A 23,499-nucleotide genomic window follows, 5' to 3' on the forward strand; every position below is an offset into this window, starting at 1 on the left:
AATCTCAGCATCCCGTGTCCCGTGTACAAAAAAGGCGACAAGACGATATGTGCCGACTATAGAGGAATAAGTCTCCTTCCCATCGCATATAAAGTGCAATCCAGCGTACTGTGTTAACGAGTCAATGGTCAATGACATTATTGGACCATACCAATGCGGCTTCAGACCTGGCAAATCCACCATTGACCAGATTTTCACTCTGCGCCAAATCCTGCAAAAAAACCCACGAAAAACACATCGACACATTCCACCTATTCGTCGACTATAAAGCCGGTGACATTCAAATATCAGAGTTGTATTTTTTGTCCATTAATTGCCCAAATCCCATCAATTCTACAAATTCTGTCCCTTTTTATTGTTTGTTGCCCTTAAATTATTAAAAAAAAAATCATTTGTCGATTAGTACCAAAGTCGATCTACATAACCCTATCTCATTAAATGTCAATTGCAACTGTGAAATCAAAACAAAACAAGCCAAATGAAATATAATACACAACACGGAACAAAGTACATACAAAGAAACGAATGAGAAGCAGAAAAGAGTATAGAACAATAATAACAGTAGCAGTAACAACAACAACAATTGCAAGGCAAAAAACTAAACCAAAACAAAAAACACAATCATTTTTTTTTACTCTGACGCAAAACGGGCAAATAGCAACAACAACTTGATGACGGCGACGTTAGCAGAGACGGAGAGCAGCAGTAATAATACACCAAATGAGAATTTAAATAGACAAAACAGAACAGAATTAAAACGACAACGAATGGTTTGAAAACAACGCAACGCAACGGACGAAACGAAATTAAAATACAAACAAAAGAACAGAAATAAACAAAACAAATTGTGTTTGGTGTTTTTTGTTTAGAAGTTGATTTGTTGTTTTTGTTTTTTTAGTTCACTGTGTGCCACAGTTGTAAAAGTGCAGTTGAAAAGTGAAGTTTAAAACAGAATTTGCTGCTGTCATTGAGGAGAAATCTGCAAAAACAAACAATAATAAAAGCAATAACAACTAGTAGAAGAAGAATTACAAATTGACAAGTTATTCCGGGGCATAATAAATAATATTTAATTGCAAAAAAAAAAATTGATTGAAGGCTGATACCAAAATTTTGTGAAATCTGAAATTGAAAGTGAAAAAAAATAGAAAGGAAAACGAAAACCCACTGCAAAAAAAGTAAAAGGAAAATCACATCTTCTGTTTTTTTTTTGTTGGTATACTACAATGTCGTCGTCTTCAAGCAATTCCATCACCACAACAACAACAGGAACACCAACTTCATCGTCAGTGTCCTCTTCAAAAAAAGGGGGCTATGAAATGAATTTTAATCAAGATTTTACGTAAGTTATTCGATATTCTTAGCTATCAGAAACATTTTTTTGAAATTTTAAAATAATATTTTTGCTAATTTTTCCAGTTTTGTAATACGATTCTAATGATGATGATTTAAGTTTTCTAATACTGTGTGTGACCTTGATATTTGTTAAATACACTCATATATAGACGAGTATGTGTGTATGCGATTTTTATGTGAATCTACAGCAACAACGCGAAGGCAAAAAACTTAAGGTTATTACGTTGTTTTGAGAAATGGTTGTTGTTTTTTTTTGTAACCCCGACTGACTACATGGAATTTCTGTTGGGTAAGGGTTGGCAGCGGAAACAAGGTGGCTGGTGGTGGTTGTGTTACTGCAGGCTTCTTCACCTACCCCCTATCACCACCTACCCTATCCTATCCACCATCAGTCCGACAACACATTGACGGATTATATTACAAATTGTTGGAGATATCTCCTAGTGCCAAGCAAGCACCCCCTCAGATTGATTGTCGTGGTTGTTGTCATTATCACAGGTCATTAGGGGTGATTCACCTGAATTTTTAAACAGCCAACAGCTGACAAAAAAAAAATTAAGGTTTTCCGATGGTTCCAACCCAACACAAATGGGTTTAACAAATAATTATTTTCAATCTAAAATAAAAAAATCGACCGATTTTTATAATTTTTGGTAAGGAGATTTGCCAGCAAATGAGAACCACAAATACCAAATTAGAGTCAATTCGTTTGAAAACCCTGTCCATACTAGCCAAAAACGGAAATTTTGGAGGTTACGTTATATGGAGGCTACCTTGAAACTTGGGACAATATTGATAATTTTTTGTAGGAAGATTTGCCAGCCAATGGGAACCCAAAATACCACATTACAGGCATTTCGTTTCCAAAAACAAAAAAAAAAAAAACGTAATTTTGAAGGTTATGTTGAATGGTACAAAATTGAAACTTGGTACAAAATTTATAATTTTTCGTAAGGAGATTTTCAACCCAATGAGAACCCAAAATACCAAATTACAGCCAATTCGGTTAAAAAATGTGTCCAAAATTCCCAAAAAGGGAGATTTTGGATGTTAGGTAATATGGAGGCTACGTTGAAACTTGGACCAATACTGATCATTTTTGGTAGAATGATTTGCCAGCCAATGAAAACCTGAAATACCAAATTACAGCCAATTCGGTTGAAAATTCTGCTCAAACTCCCCAAAAAGGAAAATTTTGGAGGTTAGGTTATATGGATATATTGAAACTTGGGTCAATATAATTGATTTTTGGTAGCAATATTTGCCAGCCAATGAGAATCGGAAATACCAAACCCTGCCCATGCTAACCAAAAATTGTAATTTTGGAGGTTATGTTATATGGAGGTCACCATAAATCTTGAGTCGATATTGATAATTTTTGGCAGGAAGTTTTGCCAGCCAATGAAACCCCAAAATACCAATCTGCAGCAAAATCGGTTAAAAAATCATGCTCAAACTCCCCTAAAACAGAAATTTTGGAGGTTATGTTATATAGAGGTTACCTTGAAACTTGGGTCAATACTGATAATTTTTGGGAGGAAGACTTTCTATCCAATGAGAACCACAAATACCAAATTGCAGTCATTTCGGTTGAAAACCCTGCCTAAAATACTCAAAAACGGATATTTTGGAGGTTAATTTATATGAAGGCTACTTTGAAACATGTGTCAATATTGATAATTTTTGGTATGAAGATTTGCCAGCCAATGAGAATTCAAAATACCAAAATACAGCCACATCGGTTGTAAACCCTGCATGAAATCCCCAAAAATGAAATTTTTGAAGGTTATGTTATATGGAGGCTACCTTGAAACTTGGTTCAATATTGATTATTTTTGGTGGCATGATTTGCTAGCCAGTGAAAACCCAAAATAGCAATTTTCGGCCAATTCGGTTGAAAAAACGCGTCCATACTCCCCAAAATCGGAAATTTTTGAGGTTATGTTATATGGAAGCTATCTTGAAACTTGGGTCAATATTTATAATTTTTGGTAGCAAGATTTTTCAGTCATTGAGAACCCAAAATACCAAATTACAGCCAATTCGGTTGAAAACTGTGCCCAATCTCCCAAAAAGGGACATTTTCGGATGCACCTCCTAAGATTAATATCAATATTTGTGCAAAATTTTAGAGCTTTATCCTATATATCTTCTCCCTGCCTTACTAAGCTCTATCATATCATATCGCAATTTTAAGATTACCACTGCGTCATTTTATAATGATGTGAAATCATCATCATCAGCAAATCATTTCTTAATCTTTAGCCAGTCTTTTGTTCTATATTCCGCACCTTTCCCTCACTCCCTCCATCCATTTGCCACAATATTATATCAGCCCACAATCTAATAACAACAATAAGTGGTGTATTTATGTAGATATTAAATAACAGCTGGTTTATAATCGTTCACAGACATATAAAAAATCGTACATCGATTCTGAAAAGGAAGGGGGGAGGGGTGGGGAATACATACAAACAAATGGGGGTATTGGAATATATATATTTTTTAAAAAAAAAGAAATAATTAAGTGGACAAATTTAATTTAATGAGTTTATAGAGATTGAAGCCTTTAAGATCCCGTCTTTAATAGAATTTCTTATAATCACCATAGGTCCATATGAAAAACTTGGTCTGAAGCAGCAATTTTTATTTTATTACATCCAAAGCATCATATTCAACTTTTCAACACCCTCTGCTTTTCTATTTCCTCTTTTCTCTCTCTCCCTTCCTTCCCCATAACAAATTGCCATAATTAATTTTTTGTGCAAATATTTTTTTTCTTGCTTCGAGAGTGTCGGATGTTTTTTTTTTTGCAATTTCATTATTTAACAGCATTTGTTTTTTGTTTGAATAGCTTTCAGCGGGAAGCTTACTGGCTTCTTAAATAATAATAAAAAAATAATTATTTTTTTTTTGCGTCCGACGTTCTTGTCCAACAACTTTTTCAAACATACAGACAGACATACATGCACCCATCGTAGCTATTTTATTTAAAAGCGAACAAAGGGTTAGCATTTTTTTTCTAATAAAACAAGTTGAGTAAACAAAACAGAATTCTTCTCCCTAAGAAAAAAAAACAAAAATAAAGAAATAAAAAAAATTGTAATAAAACAAATTGCGAAATATTGAAAAAATGGAAATTTACTTTCATATACAATTTTTTAGAAATCTTAAATTTTCAACCAAATTTCATGTAATTTGGTATTTTGGGTTTTCATTGGGTACAAAATTTTCCTACCAAAAATTATCAATATTGGCCCATGTTTCAAGGTAGACCCCATGTAACGTAACCTCCGAAATTTCCGTTTATGGGGAGTTTAGGCATATTTTTCAGCCGAATTGACTGTAATTAGGTATTTTGGGTTCTCATTGGCTGGTAAACTTCCCAACCAAAAATTATAAATTTTGTTTCAAGTTTCAAGGTAGCCTCCATATAACATAACCTCTAAAATTTTATTTTTGGGTAGTATGGGCACATTTTTCAAGTGAATTGACTGTAATATGATATTTTGGGTTCTCATTGACTGGCAAATCTTGCTACCAAAAATTATCCAAATTGACCCATGTTTCAAGGTAGCCCCCATATAACCTCCAAAATTTCCGTTTTTGGGTAGTATGGGCACATTTTTCAACCAACCTGACTGTAATTTGGTATTTTTGGTTCTCTTAAGGTAGCAAATCTTCCTACCAAAAATTATTCATATTGATCCATATTTCAAGATAGCCTCCCTATAACATAACCTCAAAAATGTAAATTTTTGGGGAGTTTTGGCACATTTTCCAACCGAATTGTCTGTAATTTGGTATTTGTGGTTCTCAATGGGTTGCAAATCTTTCTACCAAATATAATCAATATTGAAACAAATTTCTAGGTAGCTCCCATAGAGCGGTAGCTTCCAAACATCCGTTTTTGGGGTGATTGGGAAACCGATTTGGCTGTAATTTGATATTTTGGGTTTTCATTACCTTACAAATCTTCTCACCAATAATTATCAATTTTGATCCAAGTTTCAAGGTAGCCTCCATATAACATAACCTCAAAAATTTCCAATTTTTGGTTAGTTTGGACACATTTTTTAACTAAATTGGCTGTAATTTAATATTTTGGATTTTCACTGGCTGCCGAATCTTCATAGCAAAAATTTATAAATATTGGCCCACTTTTCGAGGTAGCCCCTTTTTAACATAACCTCAATAATTTCAATTTTTGCGGTAGTTTGAGTAGGGTTTTCAACCAAATTTTCTGTAATTTGGTATTTTGGGTTCTCTTAAGGTAGCAAATCTTCTTACCAAAAATTATCTATATTGACCCATGTTTCAAGGTAGACCCCATATAACATAACCTTTAAATTTTCCGTTTTTGGCTTGTTTGAGCATGGGTTTCAACCGAATTGGCTGTAATTTGGTATTTTGGGTTCTCATTGGCTGGCAAACTTTCCAACCAAAATTTATAAATTTTGTCTCAAGTTTCAAGATAGCCTCCCTATAACATAACCTCCAAAAGTTCCGTTTTTGGGTAGTATAGGCACATTTTTCAAGCGAATTGACTGTAATTTGATATTTTGGGTTCTCTTAAGGTAGCAAATCTTCCTACCAAAAATTAGTCATATTGATCCAAGTTTCAAGATAGCCTCTCTATAACATAACCTCAAAAATTTCCATTTTTGGCGAGTTTTGGCACATTTTCTAACCGAATTGGCTGTAATTCGGTATTAAGGATTTTCATTGGCTGGTAAACCTTCCTACAAAAATTTATAAATATTGGCCCACTTTTCAATGTAGCTCCCTTTTAACATAACCTCAATAATTTCAATTTCTGAGTAGTTTGAGTAGGATTTTCAACCAAATTGACTGTAATTAGGCATTTTGGATTCTCATTGTGCGGTAAATCTTCCTACCAAAAATTATCAATATTGTCCCAAGTTTCAAGGTAGTTCCCATTTAACGTAACATCAAAATTTTCCGTTTTTGAGGAGTTTGAGCCGGGTTTTCAACCAAATTGTCCGTAATTTGGTATTTTTGGATTCTCATTGTGCGGTAAATCTTGCTACCAAAAATTATCAATATTGACCTATGTTTCAAAAATTTCGATATTTTGAGGATAGTGGACTGTAATTTGATGTTTGGATTAAAAATAAATAAATAAATTATTAAATTTTATTGTCAACAATTTCTTTGTGTCAACAACTCATTCGGCCAAGGATTAATGAACTTTTTACCGTCCAAAGGTGTGTAGATAGAGGGTAGGCATTAAAAAATGTAATCTCTAGCTTATTTTGTTACTGTTGTTGTAAAACTGCAAAAACGTTTTTTCTTTGTTCAAATAGTAGGAAGTAATAATATTTGATGAGTGAGTGTAAATCAGTGAGGAGGAGGTAATGATGATTACATTCGGAATCACGTGAATAGCTGGCAAGTGCTCACGCTGCATTTTATTATTATTTATTTATTTGTTATTCAAGTCAAACATTGAATTATAAAACAAAATTTTTTATTTTTAAATATTCCGTGAGATAGTAGTATTCGAAGCGTTTGTTATTGTTTTGAAATTGAGATAGTAAATAAGGTTGTTATACAAAAACAAAAAAATATTTTTTTGTTATTGAAATTCGATATTTTGGGTCTCATAATGGCGCTGGAAAACCTTCCTTACATAAAATTATATATGTCGATCGCTCTTTGGCTAGAGCTACCATATAAAGATATATGTATATCCCCTTTATAGGTATATTTAATGGTGCATTAGGCGCATGACTAATCATGACTATATTTTTTTGCTATACGAAGTTGCTGTAATTTTCGATTCCGCGATCTTGGTGGATAAATAAAACGTCTGCACAACACATCATTTAAATATAAGTCCCACAATAGTACTCATATAAAGTTCACGTCCCATTTTCGTTATGTCTCAGGACCTTGTCCAACCCGATCCAACCTGAATGCATTTGGCATAGCCACCATATAAAATACCTGATCGATCGACTTTGACATTTTGAATGTCCACCTCATATAAAAAAAGAAAATTGCCAAAAATTATCAACATGACCCATGTTTCAAGATAGCCTCCGTAACCTCAAAAATTTCCATTTTTGGATAGTTTGGGCACATTTTTCAATCGAATTGGTTTGGTATTTTGGATTCTCATTGGGTTGATAATCTCCCTACCAAAAATTATGAGGATTGAGCGAAATTTCAAAGTAGTCTCCATATTTCGGAACCTCCAAAATGTTCGATTTTGTGAAATTTGGGCAGGGGTTTTCAACCGAATTGGCTGTAATTTAGTATTTTTGATTCTCATTGGCTGGCAAATCTTCCTACCAAAAATTATCGATATTGATCCAAGTTTCAAGGTAGACCCCATGTAATGTAACTTTGAAAATTTCCGTTTTTAGAGAATATAGGCAGGGGTTTCCACCGAATTGACTATAATTTTGTATTTTGGATTATCATTATGTGGTAAATCTTCCTAGCAAATATTAGCAATATTTACCTACGTTTCGAGGTAGTCCACCCCCCATAATATAACCTCAAAGATTTCCATTTTTGGTTAGTATGGGCAGAGTTTTCAACCGATTTGGTTGTCATTTGGTATTTTGAGCTCTCATTGGACGACTAATCTTCCTACCAGAAATTATCAATATTGGCCCAAGTTTGAAAATAGCCTCCATATAACGTAACCTCAAAAATTTCCGTTTTTGGATAGTTTGGGCACAGTTGCCATCCAAATGTGATGTAATTTCGTATCTTGGTTTCTCATTGACTGGCAAATCTACCTACCAAAAATTATCGATTTTGAGCCAAGTTTCAACGTAGCCTCCATATAACGTAACCTCCAAAATTTCTGTTTTTGGGAGTTTGGGCACATTTTTAAACGATTTGGTTGTAATTTGGTATTTTGAGTTCTCATTGGACGACTAATCTTCCTACCATAAATTATCAATATTGACCCAAGTTTGAAAGTAGCTTCCATATAACGTAACCTCAAAAATTTCCGTTTTTGGATAGTTTGGGCACAGTTTTCATCCAAATGTGATGAAATTTCGTATCTTGGGTTCTCATTGACTGGCAAATCTACCTACCAAAAATTATAGATTTTGAACCAAGTTTCATCGTAGCCTCCATATAACGTAACCTCCAAATTTTCGATTTTTGTGAAGTTTGAGCACATTTTTCAAACGATTTGGTTGTAATTTGGTATTTTGGATTCCCATTAGCTGGTAAATCTTCCTACCAAAAATTACCCATATTGTTCGAATTTTCAAGGTAGACTCCCATATAACGTAACTTCGAAAATTTCCGTTTTTAAGGAATATAGGCAGGGTGTTACACCAATTTGCCTGTAATTTGGTATTTTGGGTTCTCATTTGGTTTCAAATCTTCCTACCAAAATTTATCAATTTTGACCCAAGTTTCAGGGTAGCCTTCATATAACGTAACCTCCAAAATTTCGGTTTTTGGGGAGTATGAACACATTTTTCAAATTAATTAGTTGTAATTTGGTATTTAGATGTTTCATTGGGCAAAAAAAAATTATAAAGCTTGGCCGGTTTTGATCACATTGATCGGCTGTAATTTGGTAGGCTATATTTTGGTTTTTTTTTTAATTTATATTTTTTTAAATTTAATTTCTATATTTTATTTTCAAACTTTTTTTTGCAAATTTTTTTTTTCAAATATTTTTAATTTTTTTTAATGTTTTTCTATTTTGGTATTTTTTTAATTTTTTTTATTTAATTAAAACATTTTTTTAGGTTGTCCCCCAAAAATTGTTTGCAATTTTTTTCCAAATATTTTTTTTGTTGTTGTTATTGTATTTTTTTCATTTTAAAACTATTTCGCATTCATATTGTTTATCATCATTATAAAGTTTGTTTTTGCTATTGTTGTTGTTATTGTTTCCGCAGTAGTTTATGGCCTGGTATTGAAACGTGTTTTGGTAAACAATAAAACAACAACAAATAAATAAACAAACAAAAAACAAAAATAAATAAATAAATAAAATGCGAACTATAGGGGCAAATACGAGGTTATGCAAAAAAATTACAACAATAAACATACAGGGTGGTGCGAAAAAAATTATAAATTTTTTTTAGAAATTCAGAATTTTTTCTGTAAAAAATGCCTTTTTTGTTCGAACGAATAGTTTTTTTTTTTGGAAAAAATTAGTTATTTTTTTCAGAAATCAGTTTTCAAAATTTTTATCAAAAATTTTTTAACAAAATTTACAAAAAATGTTTTTGTTTAATTTATTTATGCATGTCCGTCCATGCCCATCCATCTGAAGATGTTAAATTGTAAACAAACTACAGGTCGCATTTATGATCCGAATTGGATGAAATTTGGCATACGTCACTTATTCGGCCTAAGGACGAACCCTATTAAAATTGGAAAAAATCGGTTCGGATTTAGATATAGCTCCCATATATATTTTCGTCCGATTTAAGGTAAATGGTGCACCAAAGTCCCTAAATAGCTTTCGATTTGCACGAAATTTGGCATAGTGTACAGAATTAAGTCTAGGATGATGTGTGCAAAGTTTCGTGGAAATCGGTTCAGATTAAGATATAGCTCCCATATATAATTTCGCCCGATTTTAGGTAAATAGTTCACTGAAGTCCCTATATATCTTTCGCTATGCACGAAATTTAGCACAATGTAATGAATTAGGTCTAGAATGATGTGTGTTAGGTTTCCTGAAAATCGGTTCAGATTTAAATATAGCTCCCATATATATTTCCGTCCGATTTAAGGTAAATGGTGCACCAAAGTCCCTAAATATCTTTCGATTTGCACGAAATTTGGCATAGTGTACTGAATTAGGTCTAGAATGATGTGTGTTAGATTGCCTAAAAATCGGTTCAGATTTGGATATAGCTCCCATATATATTTTCGTCCGATTTAAGGTAAATGGTGCACCAAAGTCCCTAAATAGCTTTCGATTTGCACGAAATTTGGCATAGTGTACTGAATTAGGCCTAGAATGATGTGTGCAAAGTTTCGTGAAAATCGGTTCAGATTTAGATATAGCTCCCATATATATTTTAGTCCGATTTAAGACAAATGGTGCAGCAAAGTCCCTAAATAGCTTTCGATTTGCACGAAATTTGGCATAGTGTACTGAATTAGGTCTAGAATGATAAGTTTTCTGAAAATCGGTTCAGATTTGGATATAGCTCCTATATATATTTTCGTCCGATTTAAGGTAAATGGTGCACCAAAGTCCCTAAATATCTTTGGATTTGCACGAAATTTGGCATAGTGTACTGAATTAAGTCTAGAATGATGTTGCTAAGCTTCGTGAAAAAAATACTAAAATTTTTATAAAAGATTTATTTTTATAGCAAATTTATTAGACTTTTTTTTTTGTAAAATTTGTCGAAATTTACTTTTTCAGCAAAATTCTTCGGAAATTGTTGGCATTTTCTTAAGAATCATTAATTCCATTAGAACAAGTCAATATTGCGTCTTTGGTTTAAATAACAAATAAAAAAAATAATCAATACTGTCGTACGTCACAGCTTTTTTGTTCAGTTAATAAAAAAAAAAACAAATTATGTTTGGCATATTAAACAATTAGCCAAAATTTTTTTTTAAATTAGATAATGATTTTTTTTTATGAGATAATGATTTTTTTTGGACATTATAATCTTTTCAAATAATCTAATCTAGTAAAAAAACACAATAGCTCGTCGTATCGTACGATTTCTATTAGAATAACCTATATTCTAATAACCTATATTCGAAGATAATACAACTATTGACCCCTTCCCCAATATTCTAGGGCTTAGTCATGTTTTTGTTTAAAATTCTGAAATTCAGGTAAAAAGTTTCATTGACATTAACAGGCAGTCATTATGTCTAGGTTATTGTTTTACTTTCTACCTCCTATACCCCACTGAGTGAGAAGGCCTTGTCCTCTGTTAACGTGATTTCATTATCACAATTTGGCGTAATTCCACAATGCAATGTCGTGGTCAGGGTGGTTGTGGTTAGGGTTGTTGTTGTTATTGTTGGAGACGTTAATCACTATTTTGCCCAGTAATGGAAAAAATCGATTTTTTTTAAATGGTGAAATGATTGCACACATATACATACTATACAGAAATATTGAAGAGGGTGTTACGAAAGGGTGTGATTGAAACGTAGGATTTAAAAAATTATATAGAAAATAAAATTTGGCAAAACTTACTAAAATTTCTAATAAATTGTCAATAAAAAATAAATTTCAATGAAATTTACTATAAGAAATAAATTAAGACGAATCTTGCTATAAGAAATAAATTTCGATTAAATTTGCTAAAAAAAAATCATTTTGTAGAAAATAAATTTAGACAAAATTTACTGTAAAAAATAAATTTCGTCGAAATTTATTTTTTATAAAATTTTCGTCGAAATTTATTTTTTATAAAATTTTCGTCGAAATTTATTTTATAAAGCAAAATTCTTCAAAATTTATTTTTTTTTATAGTAAAATTCTTCGAAATTTATTTTTTTATAGTAAATTTCAATGAAATTTTTTTATAGTAAATTTCGTCGAAATTTATTTCTTATACTACATTTCGTCGAAATTTATTTTTTAAAGAAATTTTGATTGAAATTAATTTTTTTTATAGTTAATTTCATTCAAATTTATTTTTTTATAGTAAATTTCGTCGAAATTTATTTTAAAGAAATTTTGATTGAAATTATTTTTTTTATAGTTTATTTTCATTGAAATTTATTTTTTATGGTAACTTTTGTCGACAATTTTGTATTAAATTTCGCGAAATTTATTTCTTATGGCAAAAATTTCTTCGAAATTTAATTTTTATAGTAAATTTCGTCGAAATTTATATCTTATAGTAAATTTCGTCAAAATTTATTTTTCATAGGAAATTTCTTCGAAATTTAATTTTTATAGTAAATTTCGTGGAAATTTATGTTTTTATAGTAAATTTAATAAAAAAACTTCTCGAAATTTATTTCTTTTAGTATTTGAATTAAATTTTAAATTTTTATATCAAATTTCTTTAAAATTCATTTTTAATACAATTTTTTTATATAGTTTTTTTTATAAATTTTTTCAAAATTACATTTTTATAGCCATTTTTTTAATTTTTTATAGCAAATTTTTTTAAAATAATTTTTTTATATTTTTTGTTTTTGCAAAATAGTCAGGCTTATCCCAGTTTGTTGCAGGGAAGACTATAGTTTCGGATCTTGCCACTGATCCGAAACTATAGTCTTCCCTGCCTTACCCCTCGGCGGACAATGCCATACATTCCCCACTAATAAATAGTTGTTTTTTATAAAAACAACAAACTGGGATTAAGCCTGACTATTTTGCAAAAACAAAATACAAATGGTATCCCAAATAACCCGCCAACACTACTGTAATTTTTTTATAGTAAATTTCATTGAAATTTATTTTTTATAGTAAATTTCGTCGAAATTTATTTTTATAGTAAATTTAAAGAAATTTTGATTGAAATTATTTCCTCTATATAGTTAATTTCATTGCAATTTATTTTTTATAGTAACTTTTGTCGAAATTTATTTCTTATAGTAAATTTCGTGAAATTTAATTTTTATGGTAATTTTCGTCGAAATTTATTTTTTATAGTAAATTTCGTCGAAATTTATATCTTATAGAAAATTTCGTCGAAATTTATTTCTTATAGAAAATTTCGTCGAAATTTATTTCTTATGGAAAAATTTTGTCGAAGTTTATTTTTTATAGTAAATTTCGTCGAAATTTATTTTTTATAGTAAATTTTGTCGAAATTTATTTTTTATAATAAATTTCGTCGAAATTTATTTTGTATAGTAAATTTTCGTCGAAATTTATTTTTCATAGGAAATTTCTTCAAAATTTATTTTTCATAGGAAATTTCTTCAAAATTTATTTTTAATAGGAAATTTCTTCGAAATTTAGTTTTTATAGTAAATTTCGTCCAAATTTATTTTTTATAGTAAATTTCGTGGAATTTTTTTATAGTGAATTTCGTGGAAATTTTTTTATAGTGAATTTCGTGGAAATTTTGTTATACAAAATTATATAAAAAAAAACTTGTAGGAATTTATTTCTGAGATTTATTTCTTTTAGTATTTGAATTGAATTTTAAATTTCTTTAAAATTAATTTTTATATCATTTTTTTGATATTTTTTTATAAATTGTTTCAAAATTACGTTTTTATAGATATTTTTTTTTAATATTTTTCTTGGCTAATTTTTAAAAAAAAGTTTTATAGCAAATTTCATTAAAATTTTTTTTATAGCAAATTTCATTGAAATGATTTTTTTGTTACAAATTTTAATTCTGACTCATTTCTTTATGCCGCCTTGTAATCAATTTCTTGTTCGACTTTGAAAATTCTCTCTACGATAAACCCTGACTTTTAAACCCAACCCTCTTCTGCCGAGTGACCTGCTGCATTTTTAAAGATTTCAATTTGTTTTTATTTAATATTCGATGAGCTTATCAAATACCTACCCATAATCAGTGCTGCCAGATAAATTTCATGAAAAATCGTCAATTTTTCAGAAAAAAATCGGCATAATCGGCATTTGTATTTTAAAAAATCGGCAAAAAATCGGAAGCATATAATTTATAAGTAAATTCATATTTTTTTGGTTTATAACAAATCAATATTTTTTTATTACACTAAAAAAAGATAACAAATTCAATTCTGTATAAAAAAATAACATAAAAGATTCATTTATCTACAAAAAATGTAGATCTGTGGAAGAACCATAATTCTTTGTACAAATTTAGACAAAACTGGAAAAGCTAAATTGGAGTCGGAAATTTTTTTCCAAAAACTTTTTAAATTATATTCTGCATTTTCAAAAATTTCTTCAAAATTCAGAAAGTTTAACTCCCTAAACTCGGAGTCTAAAGATTTGCCTCATTCGATGTAAAATGTAAACTAGACAGAGTACAATGCTGTCAAACAATGCAGATTTCTAAGCCATTGAAAACGGCTGCGGGGAGTCGTCGATAGTTATAATGATTAAAGCTGCCAATTTTATATGTTTGTATGGTAACGCCGTATTAAATTAAAAAGTTAGACAATTTTTGTCGATTGTTGAAATATCGGCAATTTTGAGGCAAAAATCGGAAAATCGGCATTTTCCATTTTTAGAGTGAAAAATCGTCAAAATGCCGATAAATCGGCAAATATGGCAGCCCTGCCCAAAATGCAGGTTGATTGTCCCAACCTGCTTAGCACAAAAAAAAAATATTTGTTAGAATTTTTAATAGCCCCTTTGTTTCTTTGTTCGGTTTAGAAGCCTAACGTCTTATCGGCAAATGCATTTTTTTCCAATACCTTTAAAAATTATAAAAAAATCAATTTGTTATTTGGTTTTGAATGCCATTGAACTTCTAAGCAGAATTAATTTTTTTCGAACTGTTTTGAGGGTCATAAATAGAGGAGGGTAATTAATGGGTGTTTTCCAAGCGATTAGTTGGTATCGTTAAACATTTTTTAAATATGAAGAATTTAATATAATAAATTAGTTAAAATAGAAATTTATTTAATTTCAGCCCACTGTGCCCCACTAGTAGTCAGATGTTCCACTCATCTTAGTCAGGTCACGTACCCATTCCGCTCTAATCGTTTTTAGTGCTTTTGGGTGGTTGTTTGTTTGCAAATATCAATTAGTAAAATGGCAAATAACAGAGGTGGGCAACCATATTATTGTGGGTACGTTATTTAGTACTCAGTGTACTAATTGGTACCACCCAAATGTCCGAATTTTGAGCACGTTTTTTTAACCAAATTGTCTGTATTTTGGCATTTCGGAGTCTCATTGGTTGTCAAATCTTCCCACCAAAAATTATGAATATTCGAACATTTTTCGTTGTACTTCTCATATTACGGTACTCTCATTATTCGGTATTTTGGCACATTTGGGGACATTTTTCATCCAAATCCGTTGTAATTTGATATTTCGGATTATCATTGATTGGCAAATCTTCCCACAAAAAATTATCTATATTGGCCTATGTTTAGGGGTAGTTCCCATATAAGGTACGGTACAAATTTCGATATTTTGATCAGATTTGGGCCCGTTTTCCAAGCAATTTGGCCGTAATTTGGTATTTTGGAGTCTCATTGCTTGGCAAATCTTCCCACCAAAAATTATGAATATTACAACATTTTTCGATGTAGTCCTCATAGTACGTTACCCTCATTATTCGTTATTTTGGGGAGTTTGGGCACACTTTTCATCCAAATCCATTGTAATTTGGTATTTCGGGTTATCATTGGTTGACAAATCTTCACACTAAAAATTATCTATATTGGCCTTTGTTTAAGGGTAGCTCCCATATAAGGGTATGTCAGAAATGTCGATGTTTTGAGGAGATTGAGCATGTTTTCCAAACTAGTTGGTCGTAATTTGGTATTTCGGAGTCTCATTGGTTGACAAATCTTGCCACCAAAAATTATGAATATTGGATAATTTTTTTGAAGTAGTCCTCATATTACGACACCCTCATTATTCGGTATTTTGGGTACATTTTAAAATCAATGTGGCTGTAATTTGGTATATTGTGTTCTCATTGAGTAACAAATTGTCCTACAAAAAATTATGATTATCAGTTCACTTTTTGGTTTAAACTCCATATAACGGAACCTCCTATTTTCGGTATTTTGAAAAATTCCGACATGTTTTTCAACCAAAATGGCTGAAATTTTATGTTTTGCATTCTCTTTGGGTAGAAAATCTCCTCAATAAAAAGTATCAATATCGATCCACGTTTAGGCATAGACGACACCCATATAAGGATACATTCCGAATTTCTATATCCTACGGAATTTGCCTTCTATATTCAACCAACTTTTTTTTTAATATTATATTTTGCTTTCCCATCAGATGGAAATCTTACCGACCAAAAATTAGCAGAGTCGGTCTATATTTCCATGTAGACCTCAAACGACGCAATAATCGATTTTCGATATTTTTAAGGATTTTGGTTTCTTTTTTCAAACGAATAGCCTGTAATCGATGGCTTTCCGATTTTTTTATTAAAAAAATTGGCCCCAAAGGGCCTTTCCGTTTTTTAAGATTTTTTTCTTTTATAGAAAAAAATGGTCCCAAAGGGTTCTCCATTTTTTTTCTACAGAAAAAATGGTCCTAAAGGACCAAAAAGGGCTCTCCGAATTCTTTCTCTATAGAAAGTGCTCACTGAATTTTTTCCACAGAAGAAGAAGGCAAAAAAATATGTATTGAAGGACCTCCCGATTTTATTTTTATAAAAAAATAATCCGAAAGGGTTTCTTCTATTTTTTTTTATAAAATAATAGATTGAAAGAAGTTCCAAATTTTTTCTATTTTTTTATTTTTAATAGAAAAAAAGCTTTATGAGCGTTCCGATTTTTTATAAAAAAATAGTCTGAAAAGGGCTGTCCTATTTTTTTTCATAGAAAAAATAACCTGAAAGGGTATCTCCTAATGTTTTCAAAGAAAAAGGGGTCTCCAATTTTTTTCATAGAAAAAATAGCCGAAAGGAGCCCGGATTTTTTTTAGCTATAGAAAAAAATGGCACCTAAGGGCTCTCCCGATTTTTTCTATAGAAAGAAATAACCTGTAAAAAGAGGCCCAAATTTTTTATCATAGAAAAAGTGTTCCTACGGAGATCTGCGATTTTTTCGAAAAGAATAACCCTAAAGGGGCTCTCCGAACTTTTATCTGTAGCAAAAAATGACCCAGAGGGACTCTCCAAATTTTGTTTTATTAAAAATAGTCCCAAAGGGCTTTCCATTTTTTTTTTTTTTTTTTTTTGAAAAATGGCGTCGAAGGGCTTTCCGATTTTGTTTTCTATTGCAAAAATTTATGTAAGACTCTGTGAATTTTTTACATCTTGAAAAGAATGGCGCCAAAGTCTATACGAAAAATAGCCCTCAAAAAGTTTTGTAAATTTTTTACCTTCTCTGAAATCTCCTGAATTTGTTTCTTTAAAAAAAATAGCTCAAGAAAGGTCGTCCTCACATGGTACATAAATTTCCAACATAATGTAATAATGTAATAAATATCCCATCTCTGACGTTGCCCCATGTCTGTGCCATATATGGAACATCCCTGTTGTTGTTGTTGATTCCCTCTTTCCCTTGATTTAACTGAAAGTCATATCGGTGATGAATACACCATATGCTACAATTCTCTTCTACTCCCACATCAGGCAAAACCCCGCACGCGTGCTCTCTCTTGCGAAAGTAAATAACAGCATACTCTCATGCACATTCAATTGAAACAACTGAAAACCCATTGACACACACACGCACACACATCGACAATGCAACGCGAATTTATTATTCTCTGCCCGAGCCTGCTGTTCTACTCAGTTGATATATCAGCTGATTGTTATAGTCATTATTTTTGTTGTTGTTTTTCTCCATTCCTTCATTCGTGATTTGTTTTTTCATGGCACAACAGCTGTTTCTTTTTTCTTCGATTACTTTCCATGGCAATATGAAGATACCTACATACCTTCATCTGTTTGTTGTTGTTTGCTAGCTATCATCTGTTTATTGTCGTTGTTGTTATTGTTCTGCACACTTCTCTCTGTGTGTGTGTGTGTGTGTGAGTGTGTTTGATGAGCTCACATTTGATTGTTTGCTTGGTTGACTGGTTGTTGTTGTTTGGGTCTTGCTCAGCTTTGTTTTGGTCGCTTGGTTGGTTGGCTGCACAATCAACAACCCTCGTTTGCCGTTATTTTGTTGTTTCTTCTTTGCTATGTTAATGTTGATGTGTGTGTGCGTTATGCTTCGTTGTGGTCATGTACATACATGCCTTTGTATACATTTCGTGTAGTTCAGTGTATTTTGTGCTGTTTGGAATCTGTTTGTCTTCACGTATAATTCTCATTCAGTCTGCATTTCGCCTGCCTTAACATGTTCACTTTGTGCATGGTGAAGTTAGCTTTGCGCAGAGGCGATATCGTAACCAATGAGGTTCTACCGAGGTGCGATTATTGCTAGTTGAAAACTTTAACCAATACCCCGCCATGGGGACGTGAAATACCGTCCACTACGGCAATTTTTGCAAGCCCGAGAGGGCTATAATTGAATAAATTTGAGGAGACAGGAAATTACCAAGGAGTTCGTTTAGGGGATGAATTGTTTTCATGGTAGGAAGAACCCAACCCTTCTACAAAACAAAATATTCACTGTATATTTTAGGGGGTCACTTAGGTTGGAAAGTAGGCCTGGGGAACTTGAACCAAAAAAGACGAGCGTAGCCTTTGTGTATAAATTGGTCTGATGGGAAAGTAGAATATCGAAAATAACAATCAATTTTGAATGATATATTACCCAAATTCCTAAAATATCGAAAAAGTGTGCCCGAATAATGAGGGTACCATAATATGAGACTGGACTACACCGAAAAATGTTCCAATATTCATACTTTTTCGTGGGTAGATTTGTCAGCCAATGAGAACCCAAAATATCAATATTAAGGCCAATAACCTTTTAAAACGTGCTCAATCTCCTCAAAATATCGAAATTTCTGCCATACCCTTATATGTGAGCTACCCTTAAACATAGGCCAATATGGATAATTTTTGGTGGGAAAATGTGTAAACCAATGATAACCCAATATACCAAATTTCAACGGATTTGGATAAAAAGTGTCCCCAAAATATCAAAAAATGAGCTACCATTAGATGAGGACTAAAAAATTTTATTTTTTTTTTCAAAAAAAATTTTATTTTTTTTTTTTTCAAAAAAAATTTATTTTTTTTTAAAACCAAATTTCAACGGATTTGGATAAAAAGTGTCCCCAAAAAAATATCAAAAAATGAGCTACCATTAGATGAGGACTAAAAAATTTTATTTTTTTTTTCAACAAAAATTTATTTTTTTTTTAAAAAAATTTATTTTTTTTAAAAAAAAATTTTATTTTTTTTTTCAAAAAAATTTTTATTTTTTTTTTCAAAAAAATTTTTATTTTTTTTTCAAAAAAATTCGTATTTTTTTTCAAAAAAATTTTTATTTTTTTTTCAAAAAAAATCGTATTTTTTTTTTCAAAAAAATTTGTATTTTTTTCAATTAAAAAAAATTTGTATTTTTTTCAATTAAAAAAAATTTGTATTTTTTTCAATTAAAAAAAAAATCCCTATTAATTTATTCCTTTCTCCCTCCCTCTCTCTTTTGCAGTTCCATTTCGGTCCTGAGCAATGATGGTTTTCGCCTGTATTCGATCAATGCAAGCGATAAAATCGACGAGATTTTCGCCAAAGAAAATTCCGAACAAATACGAATTGTGGAGAGGCTCTTCAATAGTTCGCTGGTAGTGCTGGTCACTCAACAAAAACCGAATTGTTTGAAAATGTTACATTTCAAAAAGAAACAGGATATTTGTAATTGTGTCTATCCATCGGATATTCTATGCGTTCGTATGAATCGTTATCGCCTCGTCGTGTGCCTGGCCGAAAGTATCCACATTCATGATATTCGTGATATGAAAATTTTACATTCCATTGAAAATATTGCTCCGAATGAATTGGGTCTATGTTCGCTGTCGTTAAATTCCCATTTGGCATTTCCGATTTGTACGACCAGTGGAGAGTTGAGAATTTTCAATGCCAATAAACTGAAAACGGGACTGACAATTAAGGCTCATGATACGGCCCTTTCGGCTATGGCATTTTCGCCAAGTGGGACTCTGTTGGCCACTGCCTCGGAACGAGGAACTGTGATAAGGGTATTTTGTGTTAAGAATGGTCAAAAGGTCCAGGAATTTAGGAGAGGTGTGAAACGATGTGTTCGCATTGCCTCGTTGGTCTTTTCGACCACAGGGGATTTTTTGTGTGCCTCATCGAATACGGAGACCGTGCACATTTTTAAGATTGACACAAAGGCCGTGGAGGCGGCAGAAAGGAAGGCTTCGATAGGTAAGTTGGAATGGAGATGGAGATTCAAATTTTGAAATATTTTTTTTAATCAATTCTACTTTTTCTTTTAGATGACTCCAAAAAATCCCCGGCCCCAGTTGCAACTACTACATCCACATCTGGCACTACAAACTCTACCTCTTCAACCTCGGCATCAAGTACAAATAATGAAAATTCCTCGGCAACCACTCCATCCACCAATCATCAGCAGCAACAAACACCTGCCCCTGTACCGAATTCCGCCACAAACCAAACCTCCAGCAACTCCTGGTCCATGAGCGGTTATCTATCCAAGGCTATGTCTTCATATTTAATACCCTCACAAATTGGCGATGTGTTAAGTCAAGATCGGGCTTTTGCCACAGCGGTATTGGGTCAACCGGGACTCAAACATGTCTGTGGTTTGGCACGCATACAAAAGGAGTTACGGCTCCTATTGGCCTGTGAAGATGGTTTCCTATATATTCACGAATTCAATAGCGAAAAGGGTGGTCCTTGTAAGCTATTGCAGGTTCATGATTTACGCTACACTTTGGAGGGTGTGATTGGTAAGTGGGAATCAATTGTCCATACATCGGAATTTGATTGATAATTTTTTTCTTTTTTTCTCTCTCCCTCCTCCTACAGAACTCAATCTCTCCGATAGCATGGATAAAATTTCCTTTTCGGGAAATTTACCCTCAACACCAACTAGCAATCCTTCGGCAGGATTCTCAGCATCGGATGCATCGGTATCACCTGCCATCGATACATCACCACATTCCAAGGATTCGGCCTCCTCATCGCCGCATAGCAAATCAAGTTCTATGAGCAGTGTTAGTGTTATCATTGAAAATCCGGATCCTTCAACAGATAATTCATATGCCAGCATATTAAAGGGTACCGAACCCGGGCTGAATACTCTTACAGGTATTATGGCCTAAAGGATTACTTTTTTGTTTTTGTTCTTGTAATTATAAATAATAGAATGTAAAACCCCCATGATTCATATTATGATTTGATCTTTGTAAAAAAAACACAAAAAAATTGAAAATATTTTTAGTATGTTATAAACTGGAGAAGTGTATTGACTGACCCCACACCCATCCGTTAGCTCCTTATACTTACTTTTGTCTACCTATAATCGTATATAATTGATAATAATTAAATTAAAAAATAAATTCCCTTGTAAATTTTAACAAATTTAAATTTGAATATTTTTCATATATAGAGTCAATTTTTCGTTTTCATCTATTCAGAGACCCCTTATGAAATTCGATTTAGAATAAATTTTCAATTGACACCAAACTTCTAGAATTAAAAATTATGGGTCAAACAGGGACCAATCGAAATAACCTAAAAATTCAGGAAAATATAAATTTAATTTTAAAAGAAGACATTTAAAATTAATTTATTTTTCATATACATATAGAGTAAATATTTCAATTTCGTTTGTTCAGAGACCCCATATGAATTTCGATTTACAATCAATTTTCTATTGACACCAACCTTCTAGAATTTAAAATTATGGGTCAAATAAGCAAAAACCCACATAACCTCAAAATAAATTATACAATTTCTTTAATATGTTCGAAATTTAAATATATTTATTTTTCATATATAGAGTCAATATTCCGCTTACACTTGGTCAGTGACCCCAAATAAAAACATCTTAATCTTAAAATTCAAGAAATTATAAATTGTCTTTAATGTGTTTAGAAATTTAAATATATTTATTTTTCATATATAGAGTCAATATTCCGCTTACACTTAGTCGGGGACCCCTAATGAAATTCGATTTAGAATATATTTTCAATTGACACCAACCTTCTAAAATTAAAAATTATGGGTCAAATTGGCACAAATAAGCTTAACCTCAAAATTCAACAAAATGTAAATTTCCTTTTAGATATATCCAATTAAAATTGATATATTTTCCATATATAGAGTCAATATTCCGCTAGCACTTGGTCAGGGACCCTTTATGAAATTTGATGAAGAACATCTTTCCCATTGACACCAAGCTTCTAACATTAGAAATTTAGCTTCAAATTTAATAAAACCTACATAACCTTGAAATTCAAGAATATGTGAATTTCCTTTTTTATTTTTCATATTTAAATTGGAGTATTTTTCATATATGGAGCAAATATTGCACTTTCTTTTGTTCGGAGACCCTTTATGAAATTCGATTTAGAATATATTTTCAATTGACACCAACCTTCTAAAATTAAAAATTATGGGTCAAATTGGCACAAATAATCTTAACCTCAAAATTTTAGAAAATTTAAATTTCCTTTCACATATATCCAATTAAAATTGATATATTTTCCATATATAGAGTCAATATTCCGCTTACACTTGGTCAGGGACCCCTTATGAAATTTGATGAAGAACATCTTTCCCATTGACACCAAGCTTCTAACATTAGAAATTTAGCTTCAAATTTAATAAATCCTACATAACCTTGAAATTCAAGAATATGTGAATTTCCTTTTTTATTTTTCATATTTAAATTGGAGTATTTTTTATATATGGAGCAAATATTTCACTTTCTTTTGTTCAGGGACTCCTAATGAAATTCGATTTAGAATAGTTTTTCCATTGACACCAAATTTCTGAGATGAAAAATAAAGGGTCAGATTGATCCTAACCACATAACCTCAAAATATTTTTTATAAATACAATTTGTTTGGGGCTATTATCTCTTTATATATCATAAATCTGGGTTCCGATTGTTCAGTGACTTATAGTAAAATTTGATGGAGAAAAAGTTACCTCTTGACACCATCCTGCTAAACTGAAGTATTGAGTCAATTTTGATATGAATTTGAAACCTTTAATAAGATAAATTATTTAGGTTTATATACAAAATTTAATTTTACATATTTTTTGATATAGAGTAGCTTTTTGATTTTTTTTGTTAGGTGACCCCTAAAAAAATTTTGTATATAATTTCTTCTCCTTTGGTAACTTCCTGCTAAACTGAAGATTTGTGCGTCCAATTGGCACAAACCTATTTTAATTTTTGGTATATTTTTGGCATTAAAAAAAAAAATAACTAAATTTTATTTTCTATCATGTTTCAGCAGATTCGGCGAAATTTCGAAAACTTTGTGATGCCATTGACACGCCCACTAAATTGTACGATGAACGACAATTCCCCCCAGTGGCCATAGCGGCCAAAGATTGACAGAAATCCGGAATGACAACAACTAACCATACAACAACAAGTACAGCTAATAAAATGCAACGTTTAAAATGATTGCTGCAGCTGCTG

General features: G+C 31.5%; 1 protein-coding gene and 1 non-coding gene across 2 annotated transcripts; both read left to right on the top strand.

Annotated features, from left to right (window-relative positions):
* Window positions 1–1,280: 1,280 nt before the first annotated feature.
* On the top strand, window positions 1,281–23,447 carry LOC133323657 (WD repeat domain phosphoinositide-interacting protein 2). The gene is made up of 6 exons (XM_061532578.1): window positions 1,281–1,342; window positions 19,504–20,240; window positions 20,312–20,331; window positions 20,452–20,788; window positions 20,868–21,149; window positions 23,312–23,447. Exons 1-6 carry the CDS (start codon window positions 1,320–1,322, stop codon window positions 23,410–23,412), a joined length of 1,500 nt encoding a protein of 499 aa, XP_061388562.1. The 5' UTR covers window positions 1,281–1,319; the 3' UTR covers window positions 23,413–23,447.
* Window positions 18,264–18,403, top strand: LOC133323664 (U4 spliceosomal RNA). The gene has a single exon (XR_009754094.1). It is a non-coding gene; the product is annotated as a U4 spliceosomal RNA (small nuclear RNA).
* Window positions 23,448–23,499: the final 52 nt, after the last annotated feature.

The sequence above is a fragment of the Musca vetustissima genome, unplaced genomic scaffold (genome assembly GCF_032173495.1).
Source record: "Musca vetustissima isolate MV318-11 ecotype Yass unplaced genomic scaffold, APGP_CSIRO_Mvet_v1 utg4424, whole genome shotgun sequence".
In the NCBI taxonomy this organism is placed as follows: domain Eukaryota; kingdom Metazoa; phylum Arthropoda; class Insecta; order Diptera; family Muscidae; genus Musca; species Musca vetustissima.